Raw genomic sequence first — 22,171 nt, forward strand, 5'->3', positions numbered from 1 at the left:
GGAGCCCGCATGGATCACCGCCAAATCCCAGGGAAAGTGGTCAAAGAGAGCGATAACCTATCACATCAATCTTCTTGAACTACGAGCAGTTCATCTGGCACTGAAGGTGTTTCGTCTACCGTTCAAAACCCAGTCCCTGCTTGTTCACATGGGTTATACTGCCACCATGTACTATCTCAACAAGCAGCGAGGAACGAGATCCAAGCCCTTATCTCACAAGGCCCAAACAATCTGGAAATGGCTCATAGCCAGGGACCTGACGATTACGGCAACTCATTTTCCAGGTGTTCAAAATGGTAAGACAAATGCTCTTAGCAGAGTTGTGCAAGAAAACTACAAATAGGTCTTATCTGACGATATTGTGCAAAACATCTGCTAGCTATGGGGCACCCCAGTGATTAACTTGTTTTCCGCTGCCGGAAACAAAAAATACAGAAGCTTTGCATCGAGGTACTTCCAGGCAGGGACAGTGGGGAATGCCCAATGGCTCGACTGGTCCAGCAAATTTCTTTACGCCTTTCTTCTGGTTTTCCCTGATACCATCAGTCCTCATCAAGCTGTCTCACTCGAGCACCAAAGTTATCCTAATAGCTCTGAAGTGGCCACTTCAATGGTGGGTCACGGACCTTCTTTACCGGTCAGAGTGTCCACACCTCAAGCTGCCATGCAGACCAGACCTGCTCACGAAATACAGAGGTCAGATCGTTCACCTCGATCTCTCCTCCTTGAATTTGGCTGCATGGCTCCTGAGCTAGTGCAATACGGATACATGAATCTGCCACAAGACTGCATGGACATCCTCAAGGAGGCTAAGCGGCCTTCAACATGTTCCGCATATTCCTTCATGAGGAAGAGATTTTGCATGCGCTGTTCCTCTAAGATCGTGGACCCTACAACATGCCAGGAAAATGTAATTCTTCCATACTTATTATATTTGGCAAAATCTGGCTTGCAGTTCTTTTCTATAAAGGTTCACTTGGCAGCCCTTACTGCCTATAGAAAATGTCCTTCATAAACTTCTGTTCGAGGCATATGAGCTGCAGATTGTACACTTAGCATAGATCACCATCTGGTGTTGGGCCCGGATGTTTGCAGTTTGTTTTTGTTCTTTGGACAGTCTTTGGAAGTCACGAGTTCGGTGACTCCTCCTTCGGTCCGTACTGCTCATGGGCTTCGGCTCCATCCTCAGATTGTTTTTTTCCGCCATCGGGCTCGGATGTGATACTGGCTTCGAACTTCTACGGTTCCAGCCTCGATGGAAAATCCTCGTTCTTCGAGTTTCTTCATCAATCTTCATCTCTCTTGAGCCTTTTTGAGCTCTCCCTGTGTGAGCACTAGGGCTGCGAGCTACCTGAGACCAGTACCTGTCATTGCTGCTTTTAAACGTGACTGCACTCGTTTTTATCATCATTTTTAAATCGTGCTGAAAATCTTTCTGGGGGCATTTTTATTGTATTAGATTAACTGGGAATTAGTCAGAGGCACTCTAACACCCCTCTCCACGCTATCCTACCTTTCCTTCGCTAGCCAGCCGCTTTCATTGATTGCAGGCGGCGGCGGGCGCCATCTTGGGTGAGGGCTGGGGCTGCGCTCTAGTCGCGCTGGCCTCCCACCCTCCTCACAGCCTATAAATGAGCACTAATAACAGACGGCGCAGCGGGCTGGCGCAGCGGGCTGGCGCAGCGGGCTGGCGCAGCGGGCGCGCGCCGAAGCCGCGCCAAAGCCAAGCCCGTCTGCGCCCGTCCGCGGCCGGACACGGCCCAGGGCCATAACCCCTGGTCCCCGACTGCTATACTCATCTCTGTACTTAAGAGAGCTGAATCCTGGTAAAACTCATAAGGATTGTACCCCCGTCCCTCTCACTGTTGGGAGGGACACTAGCCACCCCCCATGTCCAGGCTGTGGCTACCAACTTCCTCATTCCCACCCTCTAGCCCATCTAGATCCTAATTATATCTCGTCACACGTTCCAGACTATGCTCCTTCGCATGGCTGTCGAGCCGCGCTTATCAACACGTGCTCACTTCCTTGCCACAGTTTTCACATCAAGGAGTTTATCATCGCTCATAACCTAGATGTACTGTTCGCTACTGAGACATGGGCAGATGCCGGCTCTGGTCCGGATTTTTGCGACGCTATCCCAGATGGATATAGCGTTGCTAGACATGATAGGCCCATAGGAAGAGGCGGTGGCCTTGCAATTATCTACAAGGACAAATACCGGACCACACTCGATCCTATAAACTCTGCTAATTGTGAGTCAGCTGCCTTTGCGATCAGCATTAACCCCAAACAAGCCCTAAAGGGTATAATATTATACCGACCCCCTGGCCCTCGTAGCGCCTTCCTCTCCACTCTCTCTGACCTAAATGACAATGTTGTTGGCTCAGAAAATTACACGATACTTGGAGACTTTAATTTTCATTTGGAAGAGAAGGATAATCTTGATACAATTCAACTAACGACTGACCTCGCTAATTTAGGACTTCACCAATTAGTCAAGGGCATTACACATCAAGCTGGACATACCCTTGATGGTCTGTTCACCAATGATCCTGACATCTCTGTGTTGGACATTATTCCCATCACGTGGTCAGACCACAGGGCTATTATATTTCAGCAAAATATACGGGCCCTACATTCTTCTCTTCCGAGACCCCGAACTAGGGTGGGGACACGTGCTTGGAAAAACGCTGACATTCCTCAGATGCTAGACTCCCTTGCCTCCTCCCATCCTCAGGGAGGAAATTCTTCAGCATTATCAGCTATAGATTTCCAAGATTGGATCCGAAGTGCCGCCGATCTAGTGGCCCCAGAAAAACTCACAAGACCTAACAGAGCATCTCCTTCGGCTGCCTGGTATAATGAAGATTTAAGACTCCATCGCCAACACTGTAGGAATCTAGAAAGGCGATGGAGAAAAGCTTACTGCCCCACAGCCAGACAAATTTATAAAGATGCCCTTATGATTTACAAAAAGGCAATTGTGGCCCGAAAAACAGTATTTTTTTCGGCACAAATTGAAACCGCTGCCAACTCTGCCAGAGAGCTGTTCTCCGTTGTTACGACCCTGTCCACCCCCCCCTCTGGCCCTGGGGTAGAGCCCTCACAGACCTTTTGTAATGATTTATCCACCTTCTTCACCACAAAGGAGGCAGACATATATGCTTCATTTGAAGGGGATACCAAAACTGAACACAGAGGCGGTAGTGTGAATGAGGTACCTTCTCATCATAATTATGACTCTTTCTTATGTTTTTCACCTGCCTCACTTGATGACGTTATCACCTTCATCTCATCCACTAAATCGGGTTCCCCTTTGGACCCTTGCCCTCCTTCTGTGATGCAAAAACTCACAGAGGTGATTTCAAGCCCCCTTATGGAGATCTGCAACCCTGCATTTCAGACAGGCCAATTTCCTAGTATATGGAAGAAGGCTGTTCTAAAACCCCTTCTGAAAAAACCCTCCCTAGACCCCACAGCCGTCGCCAGCTATAGACCCATTGCGTGTCTGCCCTTTGCCGCCAAAGTATGCGAATCCATGATGAATAGACAGCTTTCACAGTTCGTCGAGACCCACCAACTTCTCGATGAAACGCAGTTTGGCTTTAGGAAAGGGCATGGGACAGAGACCGCCCTGATTAAGGCCTCTGACGAGATCAGGGCAATCATGGATCAGGGGGGGGCGGCTGTCCTCATCCTTTTGGATTTGTCAGCGGCCTTTGACACGGTCGACCATGCCACCTTAGTCGACCGTGTCACAGCTCTGGGCATAAGCGGTCTGGCCAAGGATCTCATTTCATCTTTCCTGGCAGACCGTACCCAGACTGTAAGGCTGGGAGATTTCTATTCACCCACCTCCGCACTCCCTTGTGGAGTTCCACAAGGTTCCTCGCTAAGTCCCATGCTATTTAACATTTATGTAGCGGACTTAGCGAGGGTAATAAAGGCACATGGAGTACGGCTAACATCCTATGCAGATGACACCCAGCTGGTCCTGGGCATCCATAAGGACGGCTGCACTGTGGCAGCCAACTTCCAGAGAGCTATGCTTGAGGTCAGTACCTGGATGGCCTCTAATTGTCTTAGGCTCAACTCGGACAAGACCGAGGTTATGACCTTTGGAAAACTCTCTCCAGAATGGTCTTATAACTGGTGGCCGGAAAAGCTCGGCTATCCACCTGTCCCAGTGGAAAAAGCCAGAAACCTGGGAGTCATTTTTGACAGCAAGTTGGTATTTGACCTTCATACAAACAAGGTTGTGTCGTCTTCATTCTTTATTCTGAAAAAGATTAAGAAGCTGCTCCCTTATCTCCCTCCCTCAGCTGGGAAGACTCTGGTCTCTACCTTAGTCTTCTCCAAAATGGATTATGGAAATGCTCTCTTTCTCCATACCCAGAAGCGTGTCATAACAAAGCTGCAATCCATCCAGAATGCGGCAGCCAGGATTCTCCTGAGCATTCCTCGCCGCAACTCCACCACTCTTGGCATTCGTCAACTCCACTGGCTGAGAGTAGAGAGCCGCATTAAATTCAAGGCCCTCTGCATTGCATATAAGGCAGTACACGGCGTAGGACCCAGGTTCCTGACGGAAGCCTTTCAGCCATACACTCCTAGACGGCAATTAAGATCGGCCAATACCAACCTCCTCACTGTTCCACGCACAAGAACGGCCACCTGGGGAGATAGACGTTTCTTGGTGGCCACCCCAAAACTCTGGAATCTTTTGCCACATTCCATCAAAACTGCCCCGAATCTGATGAGCTTCCGCAGGCTCTTAAAAACGTGGTTATTTAACCAGTGAGAGGATGACTGACCCCAGTAGCTCCACAGCGCCGAGACACCCCAGGGTATTTGTTGCGCTATAAAAATTACGTAAATAAATAAATAAATAAATAAAATCTTTTGAAGCGGCACTTTTCTCCATCCCGTACATCGGCACCGGCCTTCGGGCCCTCCTCGACTCCGGTCCCGGCCGATGGAAAGGACTCCGTTCAAAATGTGGGTCTAAATTTCCCCACACCGACCTCCATCAGGTGTGTAACCTTTGCCTCTCTCCAGAACACGAGGCTAGAGACTGCCCCGCCTGCAAGTCTTTTCGATCAAAAAAGACCATCCGGAATCGAAGAGCTCGACGCACCATGGCGCACTCCTCGACCGCGGCTCCACCGGACATCTTCGGAGACGACGCCGAAGCTTCGGGGCAACTACACACCGAGCAGGAGGACGACGTCGTCAGCGCTTCCGAGGCCGGCGACTCCGACGTGGAGGACATCACACCGGCGCAGCGGGTCGTGAGTACTGTACCCCCTCCCACCCCCGCGCCCAAAACCAAAGAGACTCCGGTTACACCCTCGCCTGCAGGCCTGGGCAAAACCAAGCACACAGCTTCTATCACCCCACCTTCGGGCCCGGTGTCGAAGCCTCAGAAGTCTCACGGCAGCTCGGGCTCGAGCCAGCCGACGCCTGGTGCCGAAAAACACCATCCGGCACCGAAGAAAGTGATACCCAGCTCGACTCCGAAGCCACCGGTGCCGAAGCCTGGACTCTCGGTGCCGACAAAACACCATCCAAACCCTCGGCTCCGAAAACATCGGCGCCAGCGGACGATTCGGCGCCACTGGATCTCTTTACACCAGACCCTTTGCAAAAGACTCTATTTAAAGATCCAAAGACTGGGCTATTGACTTTAGTTGTCAAGAAAAGACGTCTTGACACACCGGCTCCTCCTCCACCGCCCAAGCGGAAGGACTCTGCTACTTCTCCTCTCAGAATGCCCTCCCCACTACCTCCTCCTCCACCTCCTCCACCCCCTCCCCCTCCCAGGTCTCCGCCACCCCTACCTCATCACTCCCCGACCCCGTCCCCAGATCCGGATTACGGGGATCCAGATTATGACCCGGCGGACGCCCCAATGGACCCCACTCCACCGGGGACCCCAGACCCATGGGAAGACAACCACAACCCTGACATACCTGATATGCCTCAGGACGACCTATACCCATCCAGGCCGTCTCCTCCAGAGGACTCCTTAGGGTTTCACCACTTAGTGCAGAGAGCAGCACACTACCATGGGGTGGACATGCATAGCGAACCAGTGGAAGACGACTTCCTACTGGACACGTTTGACATTCATGACAAGTCCACGTCTATTTTGCCCATGCTTAAAGGTGTCACCAAGCATGCTGCAGAGGTGTTCAAAGACCCTGTCAGGGCCAGGGTACTGAACCCTAGAATAGAAAAAAAGTACAAGGCGGCACCCACAGACCCTGCATACATTAAGGGCCCTGCTCCCTTAGATTCCCTAGTTGTGTCCACAGCTAGAAAGCGGGCTAACTCCCAGTCCTCAGGAGAAGCCCCACCGCCGGACAAGGAATCCAAACTTCTAGACGCGTCTGGCAAACGCACCGCCTCCCAAGCTGCAAACATGTGGCGCATTGCAAACACACAAGCGCTACTTGCGCGCTATGACAGAGCACACTACGACGAACTTGAGGCTCTTATGCAGCACCTCCCCGAAAAACACAAGCGCAAGGCTCATGACTTGATACAGGAGGGTAAACTAATTACAAACACCTCCATTAAGTGTGCCCTCGATGCAGCCGACACTGCTTCTAGAGCCATAAATACCAGTGTCCTGCTTCGTCGTCATGCCTGGCTCAGGATCTCAGGGTTCAAGCCTGAAGTCCAGGCATCCATCCTAAATCACCCTTTTGACCAACAAACTCTCTTTGGGCCAAAGGTGGACGAAGCATTGGAAAAGATGAAAAAGGACACAGACACAGCAAAATCTATGGGGGCGCTCCAATCACAGGCCCCTAAACGCTCCTTTCGACGCTCATCCTTTCGTGGCACAGGCAGAGGCTTCTCCACCGATAGCGCCTCTACCTCCTACAAGTCCCCTCCTCAAAATACCTTTTCAAAGGGCAACCAAAGAGGTGGTTACAGAGGCAACAACAATAAGGGCAGGGGCAAAACTAACACCACCCGTTCCGCAACCCCGCCCGCACAATGACTTCCCTTCCCTCCCCCCAGACCATCCCACTCCGGTCGGGGGCAGACTACAACAATTTATCCACGCATGGGAATCCATAACATCGGACAAATGGGTGAACCAAATTATTCGGTTAGGGTACTGTCTCGAGCTAACATCTACCCCACCCAATATCCCACCAAGACACCGTCCAATGTCTCAAGAACATTCCACACTGCTCAAACAGGAGGTGCTCTCCCTCCTCCAAAAACACGCTATAGAGCAGGTCCCCGTCAATCAGCAAAATCTAGGGGTCTACTCCCTGTATTTCCTTATACCAAAGAAAGACGGGACCCTGAGGCCCATTCTGGACCTCCGGCCTCTAAATGCGTACATACATTCAGACCATTTCCACATGGTCACCCTACAACAAGTCCTCCCGCTCCTCTGTCAGGGAGACTTTCTCACTACCTTGGATCTGAAGGACGCATACTTTCACATTCCAATACACCCTTCTCACAGGAAGTACCCCAGGTTCGTGGTGGACGGTCAGCATTACCAATTCACGGTTCTCCCCTTTGGGGTCACCACCGCACCACGGGTGTTTACCAAATGCCTAGCAGTTGTAGCAGCACACCTCAGGCGTCAACAAATTCACGTCTTACCTTATCTAGACGACTGGCTAATAAAAGCCGCGTCCTACAATCAATGTGTGCAACATACCAACAGCACCATTCAACTACTCCACCGGCTAGGCTTCACGGTGAACTACCAAAAGTCCCACCTCTTACCATCTCACACAAAGCAATATCTCGGGGCAACTATAGACACCTCCAAAGGTATTGCCTATCCAAATTCAGCTAGAATCGCAAGCATACAAGCCTTGCGCAAAACATTCCTTCCTCAACACTCTCTTCCAGCAAGAGTGTTTATGAAGCTCATAGGAATGATGACGTCCTGCATTTTCATAGTGCCCCATGCAAGACTCCACATGCGTCCACTCCAAGAGTGCCTAGCACAACAGTGGAACCAGGCCCAGGGTCAGCTGACGGATCTGGTGTTGGTGGACGGCCGCACCCATCACTCTCTGCAGTGGTGGAACACCACAAACCTTTCCAAAGGGCGGCCGTTCCTGGACCCGGTTCCTCAGGTGATTCTAACAGCGGACGCATCGCTCTCCGGCTGGGGAGCGCACCTCTTACACCTCACAATGCAAGGTCTATGGACGCCACAGCAAAAATCGCTCCACATCAACCATCTGGAGCTCTTGGCGATCTTTCTAGCCCTAAAATCCTTTCAAAAACAGATTTCGGGCAAAGCAGTCCTCATTCGCACAGACAATATGACTGCAATGTATTATATCGAAAAACAGGGGGGGGGACACTCTCCCCAGCTCTCCCGCTTAGCCCAGAGCATATGGAGATGGGCAATTCCCCAAAACATCTTTCTCCTGGCACAGCACGTTCCAGGCGTACAAAACACCGTGGCAGATCTGCTCAGCAGACAAACGCAACAACTACACGAATGGGAACTGCATCCACAAGTTCTTCACCCATTCTTCCAACAGTGGGGGCATCCTCAGATAGACCTCTTCGCCACCCACGAAAACAAAAAATGCCCAAGCTTCGCCGCCAGATACCCACACCCATTGTCCAAAGGCAATGCGATATGGATGAACTGGTCAGGCAGATTTGCATACGCCTTTCCACCTCTCCCGCTAATTCCATTAGTGGTAAGGAAGCTACAGCAGCACTCCCTCACACTCATTCTGGTAGCCCCAACATGGGCCAGGCAGCCGTGGTACACCACACTACTACAGCTATCGGTGGTACCACATCAAAAACTGCACCTGTCCCCATGCCTCCTAACCCAGAACCATGGAGAAATCAGGCACCCGGACCCAGCTCAGCTCAACCTTGCGATCTGGCTCCTGAAATCTTAGAATTTGGATACCTTAACCTTCCCCCTGATTGCATGAACATCATCATGGAAGCCAGACGTCCTACCACTAGAGCATGCTATGCCGCAAAGTGGAAAAGATTTGTAATTTACTGCCGTAACAATACAATCAACCCTTTAGATGCATCCATACAGCACATCATATGCTATCTGCTCCATCTTCACAGGTGTAACCTGGCATATTCATCCATACGCCTACACCTAGCAGCGATCGCTGCTTATCTACAAAACAGACAGCATTTATCACTGTTCAGAGTGCCCGCTATTAAAGCCTTTATGGAAGGCCTTAAACGAGTAATTCCTCCCAGGGCACCACCTTCCCCTGTATGGAATCTAAATGTAGTTCTTACACGGCTAATGGGTCCACCCTTCGAACCAATGCATACATGTGAGCTACAGTTCCTCACCTGGAAAACAGCTTTCCTCGTAGCTATCACTTCCCTTAGAAGGGTTGGTGAAATACAAGCGTTCACTATACAGGAACCCTTCCTACTAATACATCACAGCAAGGTCATACTTCGTACAAATCCAAAGTTTCTGCCCAAGGTCATTTCCCCCTTTCATCTCAATCAATCGGTGGAATTACCTGTCTTTTTCTCGCAACCTCAATCTGTTGCAGAAAGGGCCTTACACACACTTGATGTTAAGAGGTCTTTGCTGTACTACATACAAAGAACGCAACCTTTCAGGAAGACTAAACAATTGTTAGTTTCCTTCTCTCCACCACATAAGGGCAACCCCATCTCTAAATCAGGGATAGCTAGGTGGATTGTAAAGTGCATACAAATTTGCTATCAAAAGGCAAAAAGAACATTATCTGTTCCACCTAAAGCCCACTCTACTAGAAAGTTAGGGGCTTCTATGGCTTTTCTAGGGAACATACCCTTAGATGACATCTGCAAAGCGGCCACATGGTCAACACCGCACACCTTCACAAAACATTACTGTGTAGACGTGCATTCCAAGCAACAAGCTAGTGTGGGCCAGGCTGTACTAAAGACACTTTTTCAAACCGCTGCAACGGATACCGGTGGTCGCCGCTAAGGTTGGGTACTGCTATATAATCTATGCTAAGTGTACAATCTGCAGCTCATATGCCTCGAACGGAATATGCTACTTACCATTATGCATCTGTTCTTGGCATGTAGAGCTGCAGAGTTGTACACGCCCACCCGCCTCCCCGGCTACCTGTATCTGTTCCAGTCCATCTTATTTAGATACAACACACATGGGTTTCTCACTGTTATTACTACGCTCCATCATTTCCCTGTTGGCGAAAAACAATCTGAGGATGGAGCCGAAGCCCATGCGCAGTACGGACCGAAGGAGGAGTCACCGAACCCGTGACTTCCAAAGACTGTCCAAAGAACAAAAACAAACTGCAAACATCCGGGCCCAACACCAGATGGCGATCTATGCTAAGTGTACAACTCTGCAGCTCTACATGCCAAGAACAGATGCATACTGGTAAGTAGCATATTCCTTTTAGGTCTCGCCTACGCAGCGTGCAAATGTTGCCTTGGAGACCTTTTGGAATCGCTCCAGGCTTCTCTTCAAACTTGTGCATGTTTTGCACTGTTTGCCATTGGTACTCGTGCATTTTTGGCGTTTCCCTTGCGGGAGCGAGCAGCAGCGCCATCTGTTTGTAATTATCGAGCTCGTGCTTTGGAAACAGATGGTGCCACTGCTCGCTCCCGCAATGGAAACGCTGTACGAGTCTCGCTCCCGTTTGAAACCTTATCTCTGTGCTTTGTCCCTTTAACCCCTTCCCCGCTCATGACGGAACCACTCCGTCATGAGCCACGGTTGCGCTGTGCTCATGACGGAGTGGTTCCGTCATACTGTGGCTGTTGGCGGCCGCTCCGCCCACGCGGCGCTAATTCCCCGCCTGTGCGGGCTATTAGCGCAGTGGGCGGAGACGTGACGGAACCACTCCGTCATGAGCACAGCTCAACCGTGGCTCGTGACGGAGTGGTTCCGTCACGAGCACAGCGCCACAGCACCTGCCCCCAAACCCCCCCCACCCAGCGCCGCGGCGGAATTCCTGCCGCGGCGAAGGGGTTAACTCCCTCTTTCTTTGTTTATTTTTCAAACATGGTCACTGCAGGCGCCTCATGCCCACCGACGTGGGAATAATCGTAAATGAATGACTGCATTCCATTCTAGGTGATTGTACTGACATACCCACATGTCTGGATGACTGGACACTTCTGTTCCAAAGACAGTTTTCCCATCGGCCGATCAGAGCAACACACTTAAATGTCTTTCCTACGGTGGGTTTTTCACGCAGCTCGTGAGAGAGGGCTCTCTGAAGTTTCCCATGTCCACCCTAGTCTCATGACACATTAATCGGGGTAGAATCAGTGTGAAAACCGCCGTGCAGAGAGAGTGCTGACCCCACCCTGTGCCCCGCTCAGATGTGAGACCGCCCTGCAGAGAGTGCTGACCCCACCCTGCACTCCGCTCAGATGTGAGACAGCCACCGCATGTTATATGTTACAGCGCACGAGCGGTCGAGCGAAGGGCGGACAGAGGCTTTCGTCGGCCGTGCTAGCACAAAGTGCCAAAGCCCGCGTATACAACCGCTCGTAATGGCGGCACACATGCAACCCACAAGCCAGGCACGTGCATATACACAACTGAGCGCATGCTCCGAGCTCAGGCTGCTGGAGTTTGAAGTGTCTGATGGAGTTATAAGCACCCGCTGCAGAGTCCCTTGTGCGCCAGCAATATTCAGGCACTAGTAAATATGTAGGATAACTCTGGTGATTAATGAGCCTGCTGGAGAGAGATGGAGTTTTGTCCAGTCAGTTTTGACTAATCATAAAGTGCTGCAAACACATGCATCATGCAGATCACACTATTTGTATTTTATGTAGTATGCTCAGTGAGTTACTGATTTTGTCACAGAGATCCTTTTTTTGCTACTTGAAGTTCATTAATTACAATCCTAGCACAGCACAGGAGCCTATGAACTGGCATCAAAGAGCTGCTAGTAAAATGCAAGTAATAGGTTACAAACATATGTTCTTTTTCCCAGTCTTTCATTATCTTAATGTTGCTAAAAAGTTTTGTTTGGGTAGAAATACATTTTTACTAGTAAAGCCAACACCAAACACTGTGTTAAGTTTTAAATCTTGAGTTTCTGCTTCTCCAGACCAAGCGCGCTAAAGCTCCACCACGCTCATCATCTCGTTGGGACTGGGAGGAGTGTCAAGTTTTCCAGAGGTCCGCACCAATTGTAGTGCTCGACGACAGGCGGATTTGTCCTCCTTTTTTCTTAGACATCTTTCCAGAGTGTAGGATATACGGGTCCAATGAATTTCGCTGTGGAGAAGACATTGGGCATCTCATGATTATCTATTCATGTTTGTCCTATTTGATGGATTATTTCAGTAATTTTTATTTCTATTCCTGATGATGATAATAATAAACGGACTTAGAACCCCAATTTTTGGATGACGAATAGAATTTCACAAATTCTCTGTGCCCTGAAGAAGTCTACATTCACATGGATGAAACGCTTTGGCTGGTTTGACTTATGGAATTTTGTGGATATATTTGAAATAACAGACATTGCAAAAGTGGTGCACATCCGATCATCAATTTAAATAAGATATTTAACTATCAACAAATGTAAAGATTTTGCAAAGCAAACAATGCAACTGTGAGATTTAAAGTAGCAACATTATTTAATCAAGCATTGGCATAGCCAATAGGTCTCGCCTTTGGGCCCTTATAAGTGTTTAGCCATGTAACAGTTGATGTTGTTGCACAAAGGATATTGTGCTGGATAACTAAACACTTATAAGGTCCCAAAGGCGAGACCTATTGGCTATGCCAATGCTTGTTTCAAAATGCTTGTGATCAAGAATTTTTTAGAAGGGTTGAAGGAGGTTTTCATTCTCATTAGGCATCCTTCAACTCGCTGGGAACTCAACATAGTCCTTTCACGGCTTAAGCAGGGCCCTTTCGAGCCAATTCACAAGGCATCCCATCAACATCTTTCATGAAAAAACACTATCCTTGTAGCGATCGCATCAGTCCGCAGGGTTAGCGAGATCCAAGCATTATGTTCTCATGAACCATACACAGTCTTTCACTCAAACAAACAAGTCATTAGGACTCACCCGAAATTCCTCTCTAGTGTTATTTCAGATTTCCACGTTAATCAGAGCAACTCATTACCAACATTCTTTCAGAACCCCTCTACTCCAGAAGAAATAACACTTCATTCTCTAAATGTGAGGTGTCTTGATGTTTTATCTTGATAAGACATGTGACATCCCTAGATTGAATTGTTTATCAAGTATTACTACTACTATATTCCGTGCTTATGAGTATCAATGGAGATCCCCTACGAGAGAAGGAATAGTTTCTTACATGTAACTCCAGTTCTCTTGTAGGGAATCACCATTGAAGTCATAAGCAACCCTCCCCAATGGACTGGACAGATGTAAACATGGGAACCAAATATCATCACGCCTTGCCTCAAAACAAACTGAAGCAACTGCCACCTCCTGAGCAGGATGGGATACTGGTGGTCCTTGGGTTCTTAAAGGCACAGCCTCTATTTTAACTCCTATAATGTCAGCCTATGGGGCTACACTGTCCTGCTCTCTTATCTCTAAACTCTATTAAAAAAGGATTCGTGAAAGATTTCTGCTGTTTTGTAAAAACATCCCGACATTATACACATATGCAAATCTCCTTGCCCCTTTTTTAAGTACAAGATGAAGGATTGGGCCACTGTAGCCTATTCCTATCAGTGCATAAACATTTTCTTTTTTAAGTGACTCTGCAGGCCTTCCTGAAGAAAGGTGAACATCTGCACTTAAGAAAATATATTATGAAAAAGTGCTCTGGGACCCCGTACATGGGTGGGGCTATTCAGTGCTTATGACTTCTATGTTGATTCCCCTACGAGAGAACTGGAGTTACAGGCAAGAAACAGTTTCTTCTTTGCTATCTGCCAATAGTTGCAGTAGAAAATCTAACCTATGATGGCCTCCTGGGCAGATTAAAGTTCAGTGTCTCACCTCGGTGTTTGGACTTCAGATCTTTTCAGTTGTTGCATTTAGGTTTTTAAGGCTAGACTGTTTTCAGAGTATTTCTAGGGATATTTGACTTTATTCCTAATGTATAATCACGTAAGACTCCCAGCATGACCACAGGGAATGATTCAAGCATGTGAGTCTATGAAAGATACCAATGATCGAGAACTGCAGTTACCAGTATGTAACATTTTTCTTCAACAGAACACTTGTTAATCGTTACTTTTTCAACTAAACTGTGTGCTTGAGCATCTTTGCAAACTCAGGACGCCTTTGCACTGCTGACTTTAAGCAGTTTCAGCTTGTGGTTATGAGTTGGTTATGAGTTGATTGTACAGGTAGGAAACTGGAGTCCGTGCATGTAATGTTGAATGTTGAAAGTTAAGGTAATAATTGATTCCCATGTTATCTTTGCATTTTGTCAGGTCAAATTTGAAGAACTTGCCATGGAGCTTCACTTAACTCCATTTACAGTGTTGCTGCGGTCTGTCATCGATCAAGTGCAGGAAAAAGACATTGGTAGCATATTCGCCCAGCCAGTAAATCTGACAGAGGTACTGGATTTTATCAATGTGTAATGGGTTTTTGTCTGGTGTCTCACAATAAAGTTGCTTTTAATAATTTCATTTAAAAAAAGAAACCCATTGCTTGATAACATGACATTGTAGTACTATTTGAAAAAATAAGCTTGTAACTCAAAAATAAAAGCATATTTTATAATGACCAAGTATTTCCAAAGAAAATGTTAATTTATATCACTTTATAGCCTTCAAATGCTTTCAAAATAGTGTGGTTTACGCTTCAAGGCTTATCAAAGTTGACTTGAAGTTATCCTGTAGAATTTGTCATTTTTATCATTATTACTAGTGAATTGTAACTTACCCAGCCACAACAAGGTGAAATTTAATGGGTATGTAATCATAACAGTAGGATAATGCCACACAAATTACTTAATAGGATGTGAGGAAGAATGTCTAATTTTCCAAGCCAACCTTGTTTTAAATGGTGAATGAATCTTTTTATTACCTTGGGGATATATACAATCCAAGAGAAACCCTTAACATCAGACTAACATTGCACTATAAAAATATCACAAAATACTAACAAACAATATTAAATGGTATGGGGGCTTCCCAAAAGATTAAAAACAGTGTGATGGGCCAGGTAAATATAAAATGTTACTTGGTCAGTGTAGGAAGCTGGCTCTCTATATGGTATATCAAAGTGAGATATATCTTGTAAAGAGTCCAGGCGTTCCCTTAAAAGTGGATAGGGGTTTGCTCTATCAATCCCAAGGTGCTCTTCTAGGGGGTAGTGTGGTTGAACATCTGCAAAGACACACAATAGTCAAAAAATAAGACACACTACTCAATAAGGAGATCCACACCAATTTATAAAGATAACTCGTATCCTTATGTATGTTAAGGCACCAGAAGCAATTCTTTCAGGTAAGTGCTATTTTCAGTAGAAATTCTTTTGAGTTCAAAAAGTCGACACTTGTTGCAATTTTTAGAAGCTGCAATGTTATTCTATGGGAGTAAACGAAAAGCGGCATTCAGGTACAGTAGAGTGACTTACTGGACTGATCTCCAGGAGTTGAGGTGAGTGGTGGACAAGGTTCAAGCCAGCACCAGCGGCACCAGGGCGGCTGGGTACAGGGGTGTAAAACAGCTCTGGGTGCCCATTGTTACTCTTTGGGGATCAGTCTAAACGAAAAGAGGCTGCAGGCTCGGACTGGGAGATCAGCCGGGCTGAACCAACAGGGGGGCCTAGGCCTTTACGATGCTTGTGGCCGAAGGGACACCTTTTGTCCTGTTCTTCACGCCCCAGGGATGACGGGTGAAGGTATGTCCTTGGGCTTCAGGTGTTTCTTAACGGGAGCAGTCACGGTAGAGGGAGCCTGTTTGCTGAGGCTGCAGGTGACGTCGGAGAGTTCACTGGGGGTGAAACTACGGTGGACCCTGTCTCTGAAGGGCTCGAGGATCACAATGACCCCGCTGGCCCACTTCAACTCTGCCTTGGAGCGATGGGTGCAGTGGTGTCTTCAGGCGTCTGGTTTCTGCGGTCACAAAGCCCTCTCAGGTGTCTTTGGATTCCTGCAGAATGCAGGGAAGCAGGTCCGCTACTTCTTGGGAGGTCTTGGTTCCTGGGTGAAGTGCTGGCAGGTCTCCCGGGCTTCAGTATCTCAGTATCTACAGGATAAGTTGTCTTTTGGTGCAGTTGTCTAAGTCAGCAGGCAGGCGAGCAGTGTTGGTGCCAAGATAGTTGCTGGATCTTTTGTTCTTACTGTGCGACTCTTCATGTCCTGAATTTAGGGGCGTTAGGGGAGTATAGGGTAGTAGCCAATGGGTTACTAAACCTTAGGGTCACTATGCCGCCTATATGACCACTTCCTGTGGGAAGTGGGCATAAACCTGTTCCTAAGTGTCCCAACACAAAGATGGCCACTTCTGAAAAGTCGTACCCACATCAGGTTAGGTTCCCTTAGGGGTGGTCCTAGCTTGGGGGTGGGCTTGCCTACCTAATTTTCCCGTCTGTCCAGGTGCCAAAGAGCTCTGGATAAAGCAGGTCTGCTTCCTCTCCTGTGCGGGGAGCCAGATTCGCATTTCAAAGGCTGGAGCTTCTTTGAAGGTCGCTGGCCTAGGAGTGCTAATCCGTATGTCATCCTGTGGGAGGGAGTAGGGACCTGGTTTCTTGTTGCAGTACCCCCCACTTTGTGCCTGGTATTTGATGAACCTTTGACTGAAGTGTACTGGGTTCCTGCTAGCCAGGTCCCCAGTATCAGTGTTCTTTCCCAAATTGGCAAAACCTTTAGCACCCTCTTGAAGTCCCTAGTAAATGGTACCTAGGGCTTGAGATATTAAAGAGGGTCCCTGAGGACAGCAGCACGAATTGTGCCACCCTAAAGGATCCCTCACCAAGCACATGCAAGGCTGCTGTTTCAGGCTTCTTGTCTTGGAGCAGACAAAAGTGAAAACTCATGTCACTCATCCCTGGGTGCCACGTCGCCTAACACTGCATGTGATATTTGTAAGTCACCCCTACAACATGCATGACAGCCCTTAGGCAGTGTGTTGAATAGTACATGTGAAGGCATACCTGCATGAGCAGATATACCCCTAGGCTGATCAGTCCTATTACTGCTAGCACAAGTGGACAGGGAAGACATTTTTAAGCACGTGCTGGACACTAGTGAAAACAAGTTCCCCAGTTACATGATGGCTTCACTGACAATAGGGATGTGGAGTATCAAACATCTCATTGATAAACCCTCACTGATTCCAGTGATGGATTTACCAATACATGCACCCAGCGGGCAGCTCGGAGGTGCCTCCTTAAAACCTACCAGCCTCTGGTGTGGTCCCTGACTGTTTTCTGCCATCCTGCCACCCGAGACACTGTTCTGACCTCCTAGGGGGAGGGCCTCTGCTTTCATGAGGCCCAGAAAAAAGCCTGTCCCGAAGAGAGTGTAACATCCCCTCTCAGAGGATGACCTGCTGATTAGCCCCCCAGGCTAGCAAGTGTCAAAGGGCTTCTGCCTTTGGAATGCGAGTCTGGTTCACCTCACAGGAGAGGAGGGCTACTCTGAGGTGTACACCCATTTTCAGAATTAGCCATCTTTGTGGTGGGCTACTTAGGAATTCTCGGACAGGGTTATGTCCATTTACCACAGGAAGTGGTCATACAGGGGGCATAGTGAGCCCAAGTGTCAGTAGCCGATTAGCTGCTACCCTACACTCCCCAGACACCCCTAAATCCAATATTTAGGTGAGACCTTGGCAACAGTGAAGCAGATCCTGATGACTTGAGAAGAGAGAGGACACCAAATAGCTGCAAAAGCAGTGAGGAGAAAAGAAGCAGCTGACCTGGTGCCAACCCACCCGGCCTCTCTGCATTCCTCATCGAAAAATGTGTCAAAGTCAACGCGTCCTGCAGCTGTTGACTCCGGACGCCTGGGTGAACTGCCTGGCTTCGATAAAGATACAAGACCTCCCATGAGTAGCAGGACTGTTCTTCTGTATTCCAAAGCAAAGACGATGAGGCCTCCGGAACCACAAATACCACACCTAAAGCAACCGCTGTACTCATTGCGCCAGCCCCAGTTGAAGTGGGTCAACGGTGTCTACAAGGTCCCCAGCCCTCCAGAGCTCGAGTCCATTTTGGTTTCATCCCCCATGGATTCCCCAACGTCGCCTGCAGCCTTTCCACACAGGCCCCCTCGATGGCTCCTGGTAAGAAAGCCTGATGCCTTTAGTCACCTCTGCATCAGCTGCCTCTGGGCTGTGGAGAAGAGGACCCCAGGTGCCCCTACGTCCCTGAGGATCGCAAGACTTCAACCCCCCTGTAGTTCAACCTGACTGGCCATCCAGCCAGAACCTGCAGCCTTTTTTCGTGGTGACTGATCTCCATAGAAACTTAATGAGCTCCCGATGCTGTTTTGCACGCTGCTGCCCTGGTGCCACTGGTGTACTGCTGGTGCACTGCTGGTGCACTGCTGGTGATGCCTTGGATCTTGCCCACCACTCACCTTAACTCCTGGACATTGGTCCCGTAAGTCGCTGAACTATTCCTTGTTTGCAGACCTTGTTCTTCCTTCCACAAGATAACATTGCAGAACACAGAAATTGCATGTGCCCTCTTTTTTAACTGAAAAGAATTTATATTTAAAAACATAGATACCTGAGTGATTTTTCTCTGATGCCTAAACATATATAAAGATACTTGTTTTTTTAAAATTGGTATGGATCTTCTTGAGTTGTGAGTATCATTTATTGATCATTGTATGTATTTGCAGACGTCTCGCACTCCTCTATGTGAAGCCTAAGACCACACTACTGCCAAACAGAGCACTTTGGAATTACATAGCAAGCCCCTGTCTACTCATAAGGGGACCCATGAACTCTTTACATGCTAGATCAAATATTTGCTATATCATAAAGAACCAGCTTCCTACAGAGGGAGTGTGAACACCCTCTTCCAATGCAGACTATGTTTGGCAGATACCAGTCGGCCAACACACCAGAGGCGGTTAAGTTTAAAGGGGGCCCCCTCTAAGGTGCCCTCTGTGTGCATGTATTCACAAATCATCCACTGGAAACAGGGTGGGTTAATGAATATAAGTTGTTTTATCCAGTATTGGGGTATCTTTCATAGATTCACATGCCTGAATCATTCCCCGTCGCTGAGGCGGGAGTCCCACGGTAAATACAAAAGTGGTGCCAAAAGTAAATAATAGTAGTAGGCTAAAAGAAAAGGCCTAAGGCCTACATCCTAGTAGCCCATCTACATCATTATAATTAAAAGAACCAAAAATTGGTTCTAACCAATCAGCTGCCAGCACCCTCTAGAACCTTCCCAGCAGAGGCAGTTCTCCTCAGATTTTCACCACACGTCGTGTGGAAGGAAGTCTTCCCTGAGTGCCACTCAGTTCTTCTAACTTTTCTTCAGAATGTCTGATAGGAAAGCTCTTTTCAAACCCTGCAGGACCTGTGATAAAAAGAGGGTCCATGTGGATGACCACCATTAGGACTGCATTTATTGCCTTTATCCCAAACATGAGGCAAAAAATTGCAAGATTAGCCGTACCTTCCCTACCAAAACCCTTAGGGTTGGAGAGACAAGACTGCTCTTGTGGCTCAAATCTTCTTCGGCTGAAGAGGATGACAGAGCGTCTACTTCCAGCAAGAGAGCCAGATCACATGACAGCTCTTCAGGAGAGGGGAGAAAACACTTGAAATCATCCCATGATGTTTTTGACCCTTCACAGAGGTCACCAAAACTTTCCGCTGGGTCAACGCTGTCTCCGTCATCCACAGCAGGCAAGGACTCAAAAAAGGCTTCCACTTCAAAAACTGTAAGTAAAAGCCATATTAAATCTGTCACGGTGACTACTTCATCTACCATCTCTGCGACTTCTTCTTCTTCATCATCTACGGCTACTATTTCAACTACGGCCATTCAATCGCCTATTCTGTCGTTAAGAATCTCTATTTCTACTAAGAAACCAGTTCTTGAGGAGTCATCGACGAGAAAGTTGAAATCACCGCCGACGACCGCATAGACGTCGAGCTCATCGATGGTGCCGTCGACGAAGTCTCCGCCGTCGACGAAGATCTCATCGCCGACGAAGTCCGCACCGTCGATGTCTGCCTCGTCGACAACGGCAACATTGAAGATCTCATCGTCGACGAAGAGCCCGTTGTCGACGACCCCGTTGACGAAGAGACCGTCGACGACGATCCCGTTGACGACGACTCCGTCGACGACAGATTTACCTGTTCAATCCACAGTTTCTGCTGGGTTAGCTCTACCTGCGCAGTCAACGCCTAAGTGATCAGGTTTTTACCAGCTTAAGACTTTTCAGACAACCAGATTACAGCAAGATCTCACCACTTATGCATTCACATCTCCTAGACACTTATACTGAAGATAATGACTGTGAGGATGAAGATGATGAAGGACCCTTTGTCACAGTTCACCATCCTTCTGAATTAAATATCAAGTGTCAGGATAACAACGAAGATGACGACTACCAGGAGCATTATTATCAAGAAGATATTATTGTTCCACATCATAGATTCCATCATGGGGAAGGACGCCAGAGGGAAATGAGTCACCTCCCTCCAATGCTCATTCAGGATTTACAAGCCATGCTGGCGGACTACCGATAAAGGTTTACCCCACAGCAGACCGTTCCAGAGAACCCACCCATACCAGTGGTGGTTCCTGTTCCATTGACTCAACCTGAAGTTCCTTTCTGATGGATACATCTGCCAGTGGATTCCTCACCTTGTGAATATCCCCTGCGCCAGCAACATTCGGAAACCTTTGTAGCAGTCCACGCCGATGGGGTCGACGACGACGTCACAGAGACACGGCTCCGCTCGCGACTCCTCTGACATCACCGGCTCCATAAGAAGACCTCGTCGGCGTGATGACGTCCGTTCCCTTTTTTCCGCGCCGTCAAAGCCAACGGATTTCGGGAATCGCTGTTGTTAGCGTCGTTGATACTTTGTGTATTTTCGTTGTTTTTCCTGTCTTCTTTGAAGATGTCGACAAAGAAGTCTGGGTTTAAGCCTTGCCCGGAGTGTGGCAAGCATATGTCCATCACTGACCCACATGAGGACTGTGTGTGGTGTTTATCCTCGGACCACGATGTGGATGGCTGTACCAGCTGCCGAAAGATGAGCACCAAGGCTCTGAAGGAACGGGAGGCAAAGCTCTTTATTGCCAGAATGAAGAAGGACAAGAGAGGGAGAAGGAGATCGAGGTCTCGATCGAGGTCGGCGTCGAAGTCGACTTCGGGGCATGCTTCTCGAGCTAAGAAGCACAAGAAAAAGAGAAGACACTCCTCTCGGCACCATTCAGATAAGAGCACGGCGCCGAAGCCGAAGTCACCTGCTCGGCGTCGAAGGGACTCTGTTTCTCCTTCTCCTGTGCCGGGTTCGCCTGCTGGTCCTTCATCTCTGGTGGTCTCTTTGTCTCCGGCTTCGCCGGTTCCAGCCCGGACTCCGACGCCGGTTCCATCTCCGGTTCCGTCTCCGGCTCCATCTCCGGCCCCGGAAGATCTTCAAGCCCCGGGTGAGCCTGCGACGCCGTTGATTCCACTGTCGGCGCCGGTTGGCCCGAGTCCGGTGGGGCCTGGCCAGTATCCTGCTTTCCCTGGGCCAGGTCAGGACCCATCGCATTACTTAAATGCAATGTATGGGGTATTTGCTCGTGCCATGTATGTCCCTGGTGCACCTGCGGGTCCGACGGGTCCTTTGGCATTTAACTTAGGGGTGGCGCAAGTATATCCTCCGGCCCCTTTCTATCCATTTTATCCAGCGACGCCGTCTTGGAATCCTCCGGCTCCGAGAACGTCGACGCCGCTTCCATCCTCGCCGGCTCCGGCTCGACCTCGTTCGACGCCGATGGCTTCGCCGGATCCACGGTCGACGCTGGCACCGGCGCCGTCGGAGTCGATTACGGCGCCGCCGAGGATTCGAATTCGCTCCAGAAGGGAGTTTTAGAGGATTGTTGAGGAGCAGAGATACCTTCAGGAGGAAGTGGAGGATGGAGAATTGGTGGAGTCGGATGAGGTTTTTGACGAGCTTAAGGAAGCTAGTGGCTTGGACCTGTCTCCTGAGTGGGAGATTACTCCGCCATCAGATGAGCCATCCAAGGACGTTGCACCCTACCATGC

At 48.6% G+C, this 22,171-nt stretch overlaps 1 protein-coding gene across 4 annotated transcripts in view; it reads left to right on the top strand.

Annotated features, from left to right (window-relative positions):
- The window catches only part of BRD1 (bromodomain containing 1), a 510,476-nt gene that overhangs the window by 94,152 nt on the left and 394,153 nt on the right, over positions 1-22,171 (top strand). For all 4 annotated transcript variants that reach the window (XM_085654056.1, XM_085654059.1, XM_085654058.1 and 1 more), the window contains exon 5: positions 14,412-14,540. In XM_085654056.1, the coding sequence (XP_085510182.1) occupies positions 14,412-14,540 (129 nt within the window). The remainder of the gene's footprint in view (positions 1-14,411; positions 14,541-22,171) is intronic.

Source organism: Triturus cristatus, chromosome 4_1 (genome assembly GCF_964204655.1).
Source record: "Triturus cristatus chromosome 4_1, aTriCri1.1, whole genome shotgun sequence".
Classification (NCBI taxonomy): domain Eukaryota; kingdom Metazoa; phylum Chordata; class Amphibia; order Caudata; family Salamandridae; genus Triturus; species Triturus cristatus.